The 17,037-nt window shown below is 38.5% G+C and overlaps 1 protein-coding gene and 1 long non-coding RNA gene across 6 annotated transcripts in view; one reads left to right on the top strand and one right to left on the bottom strand.

Annotated features, from left to right (window-relative positions):
• Positions 1-17,037, bottom strand: part of pde5ab (phosphodiesterase 5A, cGMP-specific, b) — a 105,510-nt gene that overhangs the window by 43,379 nt on the left and 45,094 nt on the right. For all 5 annotated transcript variants that reach the window (XM_085139738.1, XM_085139756.1, XM_085139747.1 and 2 more), the window contains exons 4-8: positions 13,471-13,560; positions 12,689-12,760; positions 12,289-12,378; positions 12,058-12,195; positions 2-84 (exon numbers count right to left, since the gene is read on the bottom strand). In XM_085139738.1, coding sequence (XP_084995864.1) covers positions 2-84; positions 12,058-12,195; positions 12,289-12,378; positions 12,689-12,760; positions 13,471-13,560 — 473 coding nt within the window. The remainder of the gene's footprint in view (position 1; positions 85-12,057; positions 12,196-12,288; positions 12,379-12,688; positions 12,761-13,470; positions 13,561-17,037) is intronic.
• LOC146523349 (uncharacterized) overlaps positions 15,271-17,037 on the top strand; it is a 51,371-nt gene continuing 49,604 nt past the window's right edge. Inside the window, exon 1 of the long non-coding RNA XR_014870528.1 lies at positions 15,271-16,031. This is a non-coding gene — a long non-coding RNA (uncharacterized LOC146523349). The remainder of the gene's footprint in view (positions 16,032-17,037) is intronic.

The raw sequence follows: 17,037 nt of genomic DNA on the forward strand, positions 1-17,037 counted from the left end.
CCTTTTTGGGGCATCTAGGACTTCACCAGCAAAGTCCTTCACCAGTTCCTCATAATCCATGTGAAAGACGCTGGAGAAAGTGTTCTGCAAAAAGAATGAAAGATAGTTTACTTCTCTGAGATGTCAAAAACATGACTAATTTGGATGGTGGAGTTTGGTGAGGTGTAGGGGATAACAAGAGGTAGAAGTTGCTATTAGAAGCAAGATAATAAAAAAAAACATTCAGAATTTTGTGTGGTTTAATATAAACATAAACATTTCTATGACTTGCTGCAGGTCTACTGTGTGTTTTCTGGCTATATTGATTTCCTCTTGCCCTTCAGTTAAGCTACTAAAGCAAAACCCAGCATCCAGATGCCTCAAGTTAAACAGAGGTACTGTGCACAGCGCCTAAAACAGATTTCCTAGCATGAAAAAGGGATGTTGATCTATTACCTATGAAGCCTTGCCAGAATGAGAGTTTATTTTGACATTCCAGTCCTCTTTTCTCTTTTCCCCCCCTTATAGGGACTTGTTTCTCTCAATCTGCACTCCCAACCCTTCACAAAGAATACTTTTTTTTTCCTATTTTAAAAAGGTTGGGACAGGATGTTAAAGACGAATGATCTTTCTTCATTTGGAAAGAATTGCCCCCATTATTGTACATACTTACACATAGTTTTGCTCTTGGGTAACTGATCTTTTTAGGTGAGTGTAATAAAGCTGTTTTAAACATAAATAGGACCAAACGATGTTATGACATTTATTGGGGTCTTTGGCAAGTGGAATAGTTTATAACAGGATGACACATGATAATGGAACGTTTTCCTGCATGTGGGAACACTGGAATAAATTAGGTTTGTCTTATATTCATTAGAAGCATCATCATGTGAAGGAAAGACGAAGAAATAATTAACTACAGCAGATTATAGATTAAACAGATTAAACATACAAGTCATTAAAGCAATCATAGTGGTGGTTTATGTTGATATAAAAAGCCCTATTTTGTTGTTCAGGTTGGAAAATAATAAGACGGTCGGAAATGGGAAAATCAGAAAATGATAAAAAGAACGTCTAAAACATTGGCTGGTTTCTACGCACACAAATTCACTCACGCTAATGGCGTAGTATGTTTTTAGGAAACAATTTCAGATTAGATATTTCTACTGGGGAGAGCTAAACTATACAGAACAACAACATAGTTATGGTGGTGTGACAAATGTCAAACCCTATCACATTCACGCACCAAGCCAAACATCCACATGTGCACACTATGATCATCTACTGTGCACATATTTACATGCAAAATGCTAAACACCATGCAAGTGCATGCATTCGAGAGCCCATATATTAGATATGGGCGCTCACATACAAGCAGACTCTCTGTCTCTCTCTCTCTCTCACACACACACACACACACACACACACAAACACACACACAAACACACACACACACACACACACACACACACTATAGCACTGTGTCCAAAGAGATACCGGGTACTGCAGTAAAATGAAGTGAGCTAATGCAGGCTCACATCTTAAAAAGTTCCATGTTATTGTTGGTACAGTCAGTGTTTAAGAACAGCACTTTCATTTAGTAGACTTCCTACAGGAAAGCTCCTTTCCTAGACAAAATGTTATGTTAAAATCCAAAGACTTGTGTGTCCTGCTTGAAAAAGTACAGATATCTAACACTGACACGTGTATACAGAGGGCTGTCTTGTAGATAAGGGTAGAAGAAGTCTCTTCTCAGAGTAAATGTTTAGTAAGAAAGGAAAGAGGTAAGAGAGAAAGGGGGATTGGTATAAAAGAAAGGGAGACAGCTAGTCTGACAACTTGTGAGGTCAGGAGAGGGACAAAGACACACACACATGCCCAGAATCTAAACGTAAACTTAAGCAGTGGTTTGTAAAAGGAGTCGCACCTGAGAGAATTGCGGGTGAAGTAGTTTTGACATATTAATCACTTTGAGATACTCTTTAACCCTTGAAATTCAGTTAATCATTGTAAGGTTATAAAGCCATTTCCAAACTATCTGAAGTCCATCTTGATGCATGCTCAATCATCTAGCTAAGTAAATCTCCAAAAGTTGATTCTGTTCATCTGGACGTAGTGTTTTGTGGGAGAAACGTTTCGTCACTCATCCAAGTGACTTCTTCAATCTCAGCTGACTGCAGGTTTCCCCAAATCTTATAAACAGTACATTTGCATAATAATAATAATGGATTGCATTTCTATAGTGCTTTACAATTCCACTATTCATTCACTCTCACATTCACACACTGGTGGAGGCAGCTACAGTTGTAGCCACAGCTGCCCTGGGGCAGACTGACAGAAGCGAGGCTGCCATATCGCGCCATCGGCCCCTCTGGCCAACGCCAGTAGGAGGTAGGTGAAGTGTCTTTCCCAAGGACACAACGACCGAGACTGTCCAAGCCGGGGCTCGAACCAGCAACCTTCCGATTACAAGACGAACTGCCAACTCTTGAGCCACGATCGCCACAATGACTGAAACCAGCCCACTGAAAGAACAATGGGCTGGGAGGACAGTTCCTTAATCTTAATTATGCAAATTCTCATGACCATTGATCAACAACCACTGACCAAAACCCAGTGATCAAAGCCCACTGATCAATGGCCATGAGTACCATTCACAGAGAGTTGGGTAATGGCTGCAATCACAGTCCTGTAGTCTGTAGTCTGAAGTCCATCATTTTACACTGTGAAAGATTATTCACAGATAGTTGCCAGTCTTTCAAGGCATCAACATCCCAGCAAAGTCACCCCAAAGTCAGTTGATGCAATGCTCAGAGAAAGTGCAAAAAAACAAAAAAAAACTAAAACAAGAGCTGCACCTCAGACTCTACAGGCCTCAGTTAAAATGTTAAAATTTGTGACAGTAGAATTATAAAAACACTGAACAAAAATGGCTTGTTTGGAAGGGCTGCAAGGAGAAACCCTCTGCTTTTCAACCTTCAACATGACTGTAGTCTCACCACAGTGAGACCCAAATGACCACAAACTTCAATGAACTGAAGCAATGTTATAGAGAAGATTGGACCAAAATCCCTCCCCACTGATGTGAAAGTTTTACAGAAAATTATTATTTCAAGTTAGCTCAGATTACTGCTGCTAAAAATAGTTCTACAAGCTAGTGAATCTTAGGTTAGTTTTTCACTGCTTTTGTAGCAGAAATCCAGAATCTGGTAAGTAAAAGATTATATTTTTATTATGTTCTGGTATGCAAAGCCTTTAAATTGCAAGAGGACATACTGTATGAAGTCTCAAACAAAGTGAGGGTTTGGGACCTATTGGGTAATCTCTCCCTCTGTGCAAAGTAATTTTATTATACTCCTCATAGTAAAGTCCAAGGTAGACATAGCTTTACACTATTTTCCATACAATGGTTATTCTGAAATCGTTATGACAGCTGCTTTCTTTATCTGGATAACATTCAGATCAAGCAATCATCTTAATTGGGCTAACAGGGTTACAATAAATACCAGACAAAGTTAAGCACCAGTGTTTTGTAACCTAATGCAAACCATTTCAACATTCCTAAGCCAGTTAAATCAGGCCTAAACACAAACATTAAACAGTGAACTGACTGTGCAGTTGATGCTTTACAAAACCAATATGTAGAAAAACTCAACATTCAGTACAGTTATCCACCAGCCAGATGGAAAGAAATATAAAACTGATCTGTTGATGTTGGGACTGGCAATGAGATTAGAATTGCACTGCTTAGCCAAGTGCAGTGATGTAGGTAAGTGAAGATAAATGAATGCTGAAATCTATTTCCTGAAAAATATCTCTAATGAGAAATATAAGACATTGTACATGCTCGGATCATTCCTGAAAAATAAACCCAACCCAGCCGTCCACCCAACACATCTGGTGCTCCATCATCCACTTCCCTATATATAAAAGCATATACATATCACAGATATCAACAAGACAATATATTCTGACATTATGGTGACAGGTCATAAGAAGAGCACATGAGAGTATCCATCATGTTGTGGCTGTTTGAAGGTTGCATTGGTACTACCTTGACTTGAGTGTTTTAAAGTATTAATGGTTTCAGCTTTATCTAGATTTAGGCATGCACATAATGTTTATGCATTAGTATATACTGTTAAAAAGCTCTTGTATTACTAAGTATAGGTTCATTTTACACATAAATGAAACAAATATTGCAATTAATTAAATATTAAATAAAATAACTAGATATTGTAATAGTTAGAATGTTGTGCCTAAATGTGGTTTATATTATTTTATATTATTTTTTAGCCTGCAGCTGATAATATGTATTTTTATAGAGTGAATATATCATAGATTACTACAAGGTATATTTAATGATGGAAAAGCTATTCTGATGAGTAGGGATGGGTACCGGTATCCGGTGCCATGATGGCACCGGTTCTGACATAAACGGTAGTAACCAGACCGAAAAGCAGCGCACATTTCAGTGCTTTATTTCGGTGCTTTTTTCCTGAGCTGTGATACACTTTCTTCTTCCTTACATTTGTATTGGCGGTTGGCAAACAACTGAAAGGTGCATTACCGCCACCAACTGGTATGGAATGATACGCTTTAGATTCTAGCCAATCATTTTACGTTTCCGAGGATAGTAGGCGGGTCCAGGTACGTACGTTCTTTTAGAGCAGAGCTACAGATTAAAAATGCCCAAGGCGAAGCGGTCAAAAGTCTGGCTGTACTTCACAGCAAAAGATGCAAACTCAGCAGCCTGCAACAAGTGCTTTAAGGTGATACTGTGATACTGTCAAAGGAGGTAACACCTCTGATGAAACACCTGGCGACGCATAGCGTTCTTCTTTAAAGCCGAGAAATGCGCCGTATTTGATAGCTTGCTGCGAGACCTCACACCGAGCACATCTACTGCTTGTGGGTTGCCTGTTATCGGACCCGGAGTTAGCAACATCCCCCAAAAACCCGAAGAGGAGAGTCCTGGCCCCTAGCCCTGCCAGTGTAGCAGAAATGATGACGGATGATGATGGCAGCAGGAGCTGTTCTTCTCTGCGTGAGTAGCTTAATGTTGTTCGTGTGTAATTTAGGTTGAGTAGGCTAACCACGTTATTACATTAATGCAGGTAAGGTGAACAGCAAACATCATCATAGCTACATGCGGCTGTCTTCTTGTTTGATGGCAGATACTCCCTTCACCCTGGCCAAAAGGCTAAAATGACCAAAGAAAAAGTGGAAAACAGTTAAACATGAGAGGTTTTTGGACAAAGTTTGTTTTTTCCATTGTTTAAGCACTGCTTCCAGCCAAGAATGATACCATATATGCCCCATAGCTGCAGAAAAGGCTAACATTGTTATCTTTTTACCAAAAAACAGCTGAACATGAGAGGATTTTGGACCAATTTTGTGTTCTCCATTCTTTAAGCACCGGTTTGAGCACCGTTTAAGCACTGGCACCGTTTCAAAAGTACCGGTTTGGCACTGGTATCGGATAAAACCTAAACGATACCCATCCCTACTGATGAGCCTTACGTTTGCTGGACAACGTTAAGCCCCAAAAGATTATTTTTTCAACAACAAAATAAGATCTTTTTATTTTCTCCTCTCTAAATCACAGCTTTCCTACCAAAGAAGTCCTCCTTGTGGTCCCTGTAGTAACATCTCTTTCTGGCATCATCTTTGTTGCTGTCCACTCACTCAGTGCATCAACCTACAGTGGCACTAGGGAAAAAAGTGGTTGGAACATGTGCAACATGACCAAAATTATTGCAACCACGTGCAATGAACTTGATTCCTTATTTCAAAGGAAACAAAGCTTTGTTTTGAAGACAGAGACCCAGGTCTCTGAGCACTTCCAGTCAGTTGCTGTCTTCATAGCAACTTTGGTGCATAAAGATGGTAGAAAGGAGGAGTCAGTCTGGAATCAATTTCTGATTCAGTCCTGTCAAGTAACCAATTATATGGTGATGAACTGTGATTGCAAATCTGCTGCTGTCTTCCGGAGGAAGAAATTAGTGGCACAGTCTACAGTCTGGACATGGACATTTTATTTATATTTCCAAAGATAAGAGTGCAATGATAAAGTTGAAAACTGTATCCAGGCAGAAACATCTGCATTATGCTGATAACAAAACCTCGGCTCTTTGCAAGCACCTCCACACACCTCATGCTAACGCTAAGCTAGCCAAGAACCCAGAGTGATAAAGCTGAGTGAATGCCAACCACAGCCCAGCAGCCAGACCTGGACTTTCAACAGGTAACAAAAAATAGTCATTAGCAGTCAGACTGGAGCCTCTGTTTCTACCTGTTTTTGTTTGTAACATAGAATCATTGTGGTGATCACTTTAAAGTCTCTTTGTGCTGCTTTTTATTTTTGCTTTGTGCTGTTGGCTTTGTGTTCATACATAAATACTAAGAGAAAGACTATTTGTGTGTCCTCATTAGCATAGAGATTTTTGTTGGTGCCTAGAACCGTAGCCTACAGGTATATAATGTTAGATGGTAATTATGAGACAACTGAATCAAAGTGATATCGTAATGGATTTTGAATTTTTATCAATTTTCCATCCTTAGTTAAAACTCCCTTTCTTACCTCAGCTTAAGAGCACTTCTTTTGTGCAATTGTTTTTAAATTTACTAGAGTAAGGTGATATTAGATCTGCTCTTTAGGAATGCACCTGGCCAGTACATAAAGAAGCTGGATAATGTCTATTCAATTCACTTTTATTTACACAGTGCCAAATCACAACAACAGTCGCTTCAAGGCGCTTTATATTGTAAGTTAAAGACCCAACAATAATATATAAAGAGAAATACCCAACAGTCATATGGCCCCTTATGAGCAAGCACTTTGGCGACAGTGGGAAGGAAAAACTCCCTTTTAATATGAAGAAACCTCCAGCAGAACCAGGCTAAGGGAGGGGCGGCCATCTGCTGGTTGGAGTGAGAGAAGGAATAAAATAAAAGACGGAATAAAAGACTTGCTGTCGAAGAGAGCCAGAGATTAATAAGAACTATAATTGTGCTTTATGTTTTATTACTGACTGTCAAAATCATGTACATCATTGTTATGCTGCTGCTTAAGCTGTCATCTCTGCTTCCAGACTTGCCTATTAGTTATTTTTGTAAATGGTCATTCTTATCTGTGTGTTTATATGTGTACAAAACCGAATACCGAAAACCTCACAATACAGAACTGAATTAGGAGAAAACACTTTTAAATATGCTACCTCTTTTTCCTGGAATAATAAACAGAAGGATCTGAAATTTTCAATCAGAACAGTTCTCTTGGTCAGTGTGACTGCTCTTCCAAGCCAGAAACTATCCTTCCACCAACGTCTGTGGTGGGAACTCTTACTTGGGAAACTGAGTGCCAAATAAGAAGTGATTAGCTCTCCAAACCACATCCTGGAAATGGACCACCTGGCCACCCTATTCTGCTTGCAAGAAGGAGAACACCACCTCTGTCGCTGCCATCATCAATGTAGAATCACACAGGCGGCTCTCCTCTGTACGTACAACAAAACAAGTGCCTGGACGATTAGCACCGGCTTGCTGCTCATGTCTACCGTCCTGGTCAGAAGGTGTTTGGTGGGTAACCACAGTCAATTATGTGCTTAGTCCAGAAAACAATCTCGGAGTTTTGTAGGCCCTTTTGAAGTTAATTCATAGATTAATCCTGTGACTGTCCATTTAAAACTTCCTAGACACATAAAGATCCAGACCTTTTTCCATGTGTCTTAGATAAAGGCAGTGCTCTCTTTTCAAACACCGGTAACGCATTGACAGGTCGCCATTCATCCTTCGTAAATATTCCTGTGACTAAAGCTTCTGTGACTTCTTGTATAGACAATCCCACTGTGCCTGCCCAGTCACTGAAACCCCTGTAGTTTAATACTGTGTGTTTTGCTCAGCTGCCAGCCTGCCTGCTTCCTCATGCTCATTGCTCCAAGTTTTCTTGTGTTATCTTTGGATTACCTTCCAGCCCTAGGGTCCCATTCTGTGCTGGGCATTGGCAGGGACGATGGTGGCAATGTGATTACCACAATTATTCGACTGATATATACTAATATATCTATTAAAACCTTTAATTCTACATTAAAAATACAGACATAAAGATGAATGTCATGCACCAAAGGCCATTTTCTACTCATCAGAACCCTGTGCCATCTTAGTTAAGTAGCATAGTCATGTAATATTAACTCTAATTTTTTTTTTTTAAATAACTATTACTCATAAAAGCATAGCAACAAATTAACAAGTTACACTGATGTAGTGATTTTTGATATTACAGTATAGGTCACTGCTTGCATATGTACTGTGACATCAATGCATCTCTTTAGAGTTGCACTTGAAGTGCATTCAGCTTGCTCCTCACTTTCTAACAATAGGTGTCATTGCTCAAATAAAACAAATTACCACTTGACTGCTGGACAGAAATAAAAGTTGAAAAAGGAAACAAACTAACAAAAAAATATCAAAACTTCTAATTTTCTCCAAAGTTTGCACCACTATGATTAAAAAATGAATTAAAAAAATTATTCCACTGCCAATGTTTTGCCTTACTAAAAACTGAATGGTCTTGTTCAAGACAGAGGAATGGGAACACTAACAAACCACTGTTTAATGCAGTGTTTCATTCAGCAGTGGAATCTTTCCCTGGAACACCTGCTTTGTAAAAGTTTCTTCCATCTCCCAAAATATCTCTTGTTCATTCCCCACTGTACTAATGTTAACATAAAGCACCTTACATAAGGCCTATATAAGCTACCTGAAGTGTCTGTCAGTAGTGTTAGCTTTGAAAATTTCTGACCATACAAGGAGCTCCATGATAGTTTTAAAAAAGGTGATAAAAATAGCATGTAGGGTGTAACATGATGTTTTGGAAGCAATACCACACCTCTAATCTTCTCAATGAATTACTGCTCTTGGATAGGTCAAGCAAAAGGACAGAGGGCCTGTTCAAATAGACACAATATGAAAAGAGAGTATCCATTGCACTTCTTGAGGACAGCTTGCCTGAAAACATACACAAACAAGAAAAATAAACAAGAAGCACTCAGTGAGTGCAAACCTCCACCAAGGCTGCTCACAGCAGCTTTTACTTTTAACAAAATAGCATTGTATTCTGTATATAATGATTTTGTTTTATTTTTTAATATGTATCTTTAAAAGTTTGTAGTGCAGTAAAATAGCATGTTTTGGGGTCAACCTCAAAGAAAGGCAGATGTCAGATATTTGGTCAAAGTTGACATGATACTTATGATGTGATATTTAAAGTCGCCATATATCTGTATCATTTCCTAAATGTTACCAATACAAACAAAGGCATTTTAAGCATAGTTCTAAATGTAATATATTTTATGAAAGGTTTAATTTATTTGACCCTGAGAGGTCAAATGTGACATGATATTTGAAATCCTTAATTATTTATTTATATCTTTATGGTACTTCCTATATGTTGACAATACACACCACAGTTGTAAGAATCATAGTTTGTAAGTTTTAGGGCTCTTTGTTAATTTTTGACCAATAAAAGGTTTAGTTGACCTTAAAGAATTGGTTGATGCAAGGCCAGTTTTAATGAATTGTTATAATGAACACACTATAGAACCATACAAAGTTTTACCCAAACTCATCCAAAACTTTTAGAGCGATTCTGTTTACAGACAGAACGATGATTTGCATGCATGCATTACTATAAACATGTTGGTGGAGGTAAAATAACCACAAAGATGGCCGCAAAGATGATGACTAGAGCCTAAAACTACATATAAAAGAAATTTTAAAGGTGCTAAACAAGAATTAGCATTTTCTTTGAGGTTGACAGTGATAATTTGTGACATGGATAGACACAATATGTTAAGGTTGCTAACTGCAACCCTTTTTTCATTTGTGTAAACCAGCCAAGTAAATATCCAAAAAGTAAATATGCATGGTGCCCCTAAAGGTGTGCCAATAATCCCCTTAGAAATAGTCTCAAAAAAGATATAAAATATATAAAATATGATTTGTCCTTCTTAAAATCTACTCTGACATGCTGCTTGGTGGAATTAACAATTAAAATAGAATTAGCGCTGTGCCATATCATACCGTTCACGTTAATACCGGTATAATGTTGGGCAACGATAAGAAAATGAAATATCGTGATAGAATATGGGTAAAACGCGCATGCGCAGTGCCTTTGTTTTCATACGCACATGGCAGAAAAAGCATGTCGGCGACGGAGAATGAGAAGGGCGAAAGCAGATTGTTGAATGAAACAGATGAACCAGAATTGGTTTGTAAAAATGCTGCAACTTCAGTGGTGTGGAACTGGGTTAGCTTTCGTCCGTCAGATACACAACAAAGCACTATTTTTGGTAGAGCATGCCAGCGGGGCGTCATTATTACCGTGTTGTTTGGAAAATACGGCACACTTAAAATCGATCCTTTGATTTTTCTGAAAATCGACAGTACCCCTTATAATCCCGTGTGCCTTATGTATGAATTCTGGTTGTGTTTACTGACCTCGAAACGATTTTATGTACACGGCGCTCGAAAATCTGTCAAATGTTTCAGTACGACTTTGCTAAGCTTCAACATAATATTACCGTGTTGTGTGTGTATAACCTCTTTTTAGGTTTTGTGGATATTATACATGGTTATGATGAGGATATGTCAGCCAATTTCCACTGGAAATGCCTTTTGGTTAAACTGTCAGCGAGGAATTTGCATTTGCACTGTTAAATTTTTATATACCTTTAATGCACATAAAAACAGCTGCTTGTTTAAGTGGTTTTTTTGCACTAATAAAGTTGTGGAGTTGTAAAGTATTTTGTCTAGTGTCAATTATATCGTCAGTTATATCGTTATCGCAAATTTCCAAATGTATATCGTGATAAATATTTTTGGTCATATCGCCCTGCTCTAAATAGAATCACACTTTGCTGTTGTAAATCCTTGTTTTATAACCTTAACTTGTTTTGTCATCTACAGTTAGACACAAAGCAGAACTGAAAATGTCCCGTTATTTTAAGGAATATAGCAAACAACAAGGTAAGTTTACAATGTGTTTGTACTTGATAGTAAAGCTTATTATTTATTTAATATCTCACTATACTGTAAGTGTATTCTTCCTCCAAATCGCTTCACTTTCCTGTTTGGTGCATTTGTCATTTTTTAATTTTGACTTTATTCTCTGGAGGCTGTGTACTGTAGTTTAATGTTTGCACAGAGTGTCACTAAGAAATGTTCACTTGGTCTTTCTTTGTGCCAGTAAATCATTCAGGAAATTTTTCCTGCCTTATCAGATTGTATTTTCTCTCTGACAGTAAATATGGGACATGTACTAAATTGTTTTCTAATTACCATGAAACACACTTTTTATTGCACTAAGTTTATATCATAAGAAGGCATTCTGCAGCATCAGTTCAATGTATGTCTATTTGAACTACACATAAATCCAGAAGGCAAGAGCAAAAAAAAGTCAGAAAGCAGCAAGTTTTACATGTTGATAAATCTATCATTAAACACTATGCCACTTTATGTGGCAGTTTTGCTATCTCTTCTTTTTTGAAATCTCTGTGATCTAGTAACTGACACTAGAAAGATTCAAATCACTCAAACCAATAGCTCAAGTTTTAAAGTCTAACTACAATAGGATTTTTAAAACCAATTAAAAAATCCAATATTCCAATATATCATCTGATATTTCTTCTTTGTCAGACACGCACAGCCAATATATTTGCCAGAATCTATCACACACAAAATGTCCAGTTATAATAAAAAATGTAACCAACTAAAATAATTTACACATATTATATATGACCTGTCTACAAGACATCAATCATGTCTTCTAATGAAACACATGAACTCATTGAGGTGCTGCTTTTTTGTAACCTCACTTTAAATGACATCAAATCAAAATCTTCCTGCCCTGAGCTCTTAATGCGCTGCATTCAAACAACCATTATCATACAAATCAAACATCCATTTAGCCAGTAAATCATATCACCTCAGTTTGCATTCTTTGAAAATAGATTTTGCACACCAAGTACAGAAACATTAGCATGTTGCGAGCATGTGTGTGAGTATGTGTGTGCTGACCATTGCATCCTCGTCAGCGATGAAGACGGTACAAGCCTGGGCCTGCATGAAGGACAGGATGGTTCCTGCAATCTTTCTCAGTAAAACCTCCAGACACTGCTGCTCCTCAAAGATCAGACTGGCCAGGTCCAGCAACACCTACAAACACATACACACACATAAACATCATTTATGGATCTGAGCACGACTGTATGTTCACGCTAACCTTCAGAAAAACACATTTGCACCCACCTGATTGCGTCTGTTTTCCAGCTGCGACGTCTCGTACAGCTGTGCGTTGTGTAGTACGATGCCTGAAAACGCCAAATAAGCTGAGAAGTCCTGTTGGAAAGAAACAGAGCAACATCTGAGTACCAGAAAGAGAGGAAAAATAAAGGGAAAAATGTACGCAAAAAGATAAATTAGCAAATTAGAGAGCAAAGAGAGGATGACATGAGCAGGGAAATATGGAGAAAGAAGGATTTTATTAAAGGATGGCTTCTTAAAATCTGATCCGCAGCTATATTTTAACAGATATAAGTCATATTGTCCCACACAAGTACAAAGTAACACACTTTGATGATGTCTCGCTGAAAATTCAAATGTTTTTAAATTGAAAAAAGTGTTATTTTAGGTGGAACTATGATGTAACCTTTTCATCCTGCTCAGTGAAGGCTCCACCGTCCCCGCATTTCTTGTTTATAGCCTGAGCCACTCCAACTACCTGCGATAAATTAAATGAAAATGTTGAGTGAAAACCAGCAAATCTTAGCAAAACAACATATTAAACTAGTATTGCAATAAGAAGGGAAACATCATCAGTCTGAATGTGCACTGATGTGAGCATACTTCATTCATATTACATTTAAATTATCTGCTAATTAATGTTATTAAAAGTTATACTAACAGGAAAACTGAAAGTTTGGTTTGGATAAGACATATCAAGGTTCTTTTTAAATGGAGAATGGGGGCACAAATCTATGTAATGTTTTAATGGCTGCAGAGGCTCACACAACTGCAAATCAGTCAGTCATGTCATAATGCATGAATTATCTTTAGCTTCTCTCAAAGATCTCTTGATGCTTGCTCAATCATCGTCCAGATGCATGCCCAGTATGGGGCTTCTCTAAAAGAATTAAAAAGAATTAAAAAGAATAAAAGAATGTGCCTTTTAAAAGAATAAGTACAGTAAACTCTGCCAAACTGCTAAGCTATGTGTGGAGAGTCTTATTGCTAGTACCCTGGAGAAAAAAAAAGAAAAGGCTGTCAAAAAAGAAACGCTTTCTCAAGCAGATAATTCGAGATCTCAGATTTGATTGCTGTAATAGCCAGCACATACTGGACAAGAAGCTCCACTAGAATTTAAACATCTTATCTATGTAAAGTAAGGTTTAAAACAAACCATAACAAATCATATTGGTCATGGCATCTCACCTCGTCTCTGTGGTTCTTGATAGGCAGACAAAGGATACTTTGGGTTTTGTAACCTGTGATATGGTCGACCTCAGCGTTAAACCTGGGGTCCTGGGGGAACAAGAACATGCATATAACCCTTTTCAAAGAGCTGCTATCAAACATTTTGATACTTATATTAGCTTTCAATAGACACTGTTGTGGTTTTTTGTGCTGTAGCTTTTGAATGAAAATGCAAAAGCAATATTGTGAGCCTAACCCTGTGAGCCAAAAGCTTTATGCTTCAAACATCTCTGAATGCTCAGCTTTTTGTGTTTTTGTAGTGTATCAAAGTACAAGCTATACAACAAACAAGCGTGAGGCACTCCCATCTGTTGAACAACCAGTTCAGTGACCTGTACTCACCACAATTGGGTGTCCAATTTGCATAAAGAAGCAGATACTCTGTAGTAGCTGAACACCTGCAGCTACAATCATTATGCAAACAAATGCCTCGCTTTTCTCCAAAACAAACACCTCACGTGCATTAGTACTCTTATTGTTTGGGATCAGTGACAAAGAGGCTAACAAGAGCATACTAGGACCGGCGGATGGAGACATGTTTTTGTTTAGAGAACTATTCCCCTGTTTGCAGCTCTGCCACCCACCAGCTGACCTTTAAACACCGGGCTTCTGTGTCCATTTCTATGATTCTCTAGACCCAAGAGATTTGTGTGTTTGTGTGTTGACAAAAACATGCATACAAGAGGAGTCCTACACTGACTTCACAGTTACACTCTTAACGCAGCAAGTAATGGATTATATGACTGGCTCAGCCCTCAGTGGTGTACACACCGCCGTGTGTTAATACTATGAAAACAATACAGGCACACAGTGCATCATGCAAACAATGTACAATCTGTAGTAGCTTCATGTGCAATACAAAGTATAATCCGGTTGTTAAGTCTGACGTCACTAGCCGTGTCTGGGCCTAAACTCTGCTGCAGGTCCATATATCAAACGATCACTATGGCATTACTGAGAGTTGGAAAAACTGCCTAAAGTCTTTCATCTTTAATAAAATGATCAGCGTTCTGCTCTACCAGGTGTAACAATTGAGTTTAACATCCAGGCATCCATGAAAACTGAATTTATGACATTTAACGGAGTTAGAAGTTAGCAGGAAGTTAGCTCGCTAGCTTTTATCTAAATACAATATAGCATGTCCTGACTGCAGGGTTTTGGAAACAAATTCAAACGTACAGCTCTGTTATCACTTCCAACATAAATGAAGACAGAAAACTAAACAGCAGTGACGTTTGTAGGGTTACTGAAGTTTGGCTAGCTGGTATATAATGATGTGCTACATGACCGCTAGCGACACAGCTATATTAGCATAATATAAACAAGCTAACTTTTTTTCCACTCGATAAAAGTTAACGTGAGTGTTCTCGGTGGTCAGGAGCAAATGTAATCGCATGGCACGATGCTGTAAAAGGACCAAACTTCAACCAGGAGAACAACTGAGATAATCCATCCACAATACGAGGTTAGTCATTCATATACTGCTGCATGGGCTGCAGTATTAAAAACTGAGCTTAAATAAATGATTAGCGGTAATAAAAGCCGAGGGAGGTCAACAGTGATCACTGACTGTTTTAGGAGCTTTTTGAGATTAAATAGAAGAAAATACAAAACATTAAACATGTTAACAACACAAAAGCCATATTAAACGCAGACTACTTTAGGCCCGGAAGTAGGATTCGTCACGTCATCACTTAACAACCGGATAGGGAGCGCCAGAGCACTTTGGTCTCAGACTGCATTCTCTAAAGGTAGAATGGGAGCAGTGTTGCCAACTCCTCAGTAAGGAAAATCGCTATTGGCTGTCCTAAAAGTCGCTAGAAGTCGCCAAATGACGTCATCACCTAATTTGCATAATTTGTCATGCTAATGTAATTGTAACCTACGTTGTTGGAGAGAGAAATAACATCGTGGAAGAGACATAAAGTGAGTAAAAACGTCCTAAATGCAGTTAGAATTTATTTAGAACTACAAATTAAATTTCTTTTAGCAATTATTGTTTTTTAATGTCACAATTCCAGCCCTGCTCCTTTATCCGGGTGTGGACCGGCAAAAGTGACCCGAAATTGGCACTCTGGTGGAGTTAATTTGTGTGTGAGAGTGTGTGTTTATAAGTAGTTTTAAACGTTGTGATCCACAAAACAGTAAAGGAAGAACTGACTGCATTACAGTCAGTGCTGGAGCAGAGGCTTCGCTCATGCGCAATTCATTTGCCGTTTGGACGCACAGGTGTGAACGTCTCCTGCCCTGATAGCAGCTGGGGGAGGACTATCCTCCGCCCGTGAGCGCTTTGGCACGGGCGAGGCGCCCACGGCAGCACCGCTGCTTGTTGAGAGTAAGAGCGATATGCGTTTTCACGTCAAAAAGTCATCATAAATAAGTCTCCAATAATACTAGAAGAAGTCGCCAGATTTGTCGCTAGTCGCTTTTTAGAAAAAAAGTCGCTAAGGGGGTCTGAAAACTCGCTAAATATAGCGACAAAGTCGCTAAGTTGGCAACACTGAATGGGAGGCAGAGCTGTCAGATATCAGGACCCTCCCAGTTTGGGTTCTAACAAACACCTCTATTTTTAGGATTTCTTTTACCCTTCTTCTACCTCGCCTCTTTTTACTACCCATGTGTTTTATATACAACTACTGCATGCCCTCAACTTTTGCCTTTTCTCTCCCATAGTTTGTGTTTAGTCCTTATCTCTGTATACGCTCCTTTTTTCTCATCTCTCTTCACTTCACCGCTGCTCCTCCCTTCAACTGATTTTTACCAGGGATCTCTTTGTGTTAAGAGGGGGATACTAATATGGAAGAATTCGTTAAATTTCTGCTGCTTTCTCTATAACATTGTAGGCTTTACCTTACAATATAAAGCACCTAGAGGTGACTGTTGTGAATTAGTGCTATATAAATAAAACAATAAATAAAAGTTAAAAAAATTGAATTAAATAGTATTACAGGTTGTATTGCTTTTTGTCAGCATGTGTTCGAGCTGTTCAGTAGGTTTTTTTTGAAAGAATTATCACCTCAAAACTCAATCTGTTGCTTTAATTTTCTCAGAAATCCTTAATTTCAGTATAAATTATATGACTCGTTTTCTACACAGTGAAAGGCCATTCAGTGAGACACAGCACTTTGGCAAACATTTGGTTCCATTCCTGAAAAGGTGCTCCCAGTTTAATTCGGCAATCCAGCACACAGCACTAACACACACACACACACACACACACACAAGCTCCTTTGTAAATTGGTTTGGTCCAGGCTATTTCAAAAACACATTATTTAGTCCAGTCCACAGAGAGCTGTATTAATATAAACGGACAGAGGTGGAGCTGTTTTGGCCTGTGCTGCTGAAATCAATGTAATCCTGTGCAGACTAATGGGAAGTTAAAGATCCAATCAGAGGGTTGGGGAGTCCCTCAGATGATGTCGATAGACTTCCTGGAAGCAGTACGAGGTTCTGCAGCAGCACACAGGCATGTGTGTTCACACACACACACAGCTTGCCACATCTACACTGAGTGTCAGACTAACA

The sequence above is a fragment of the Neolamprologus multifasciatus genome, chromosome 3 (assembly GCF_963576455.1).
Source record: "Neolamprologus multifasciatus chromosome 3, fNeoMul1.2, whole genome shotgun sequence".
In the NCBI taxonomy this organism is placed as follows: Eukaryota; Metazoa; Chordata; class Actinopteri; order Cichliformes; family Cichlidae; genus Neolamprologus; species Neolamprologus multifasciatus.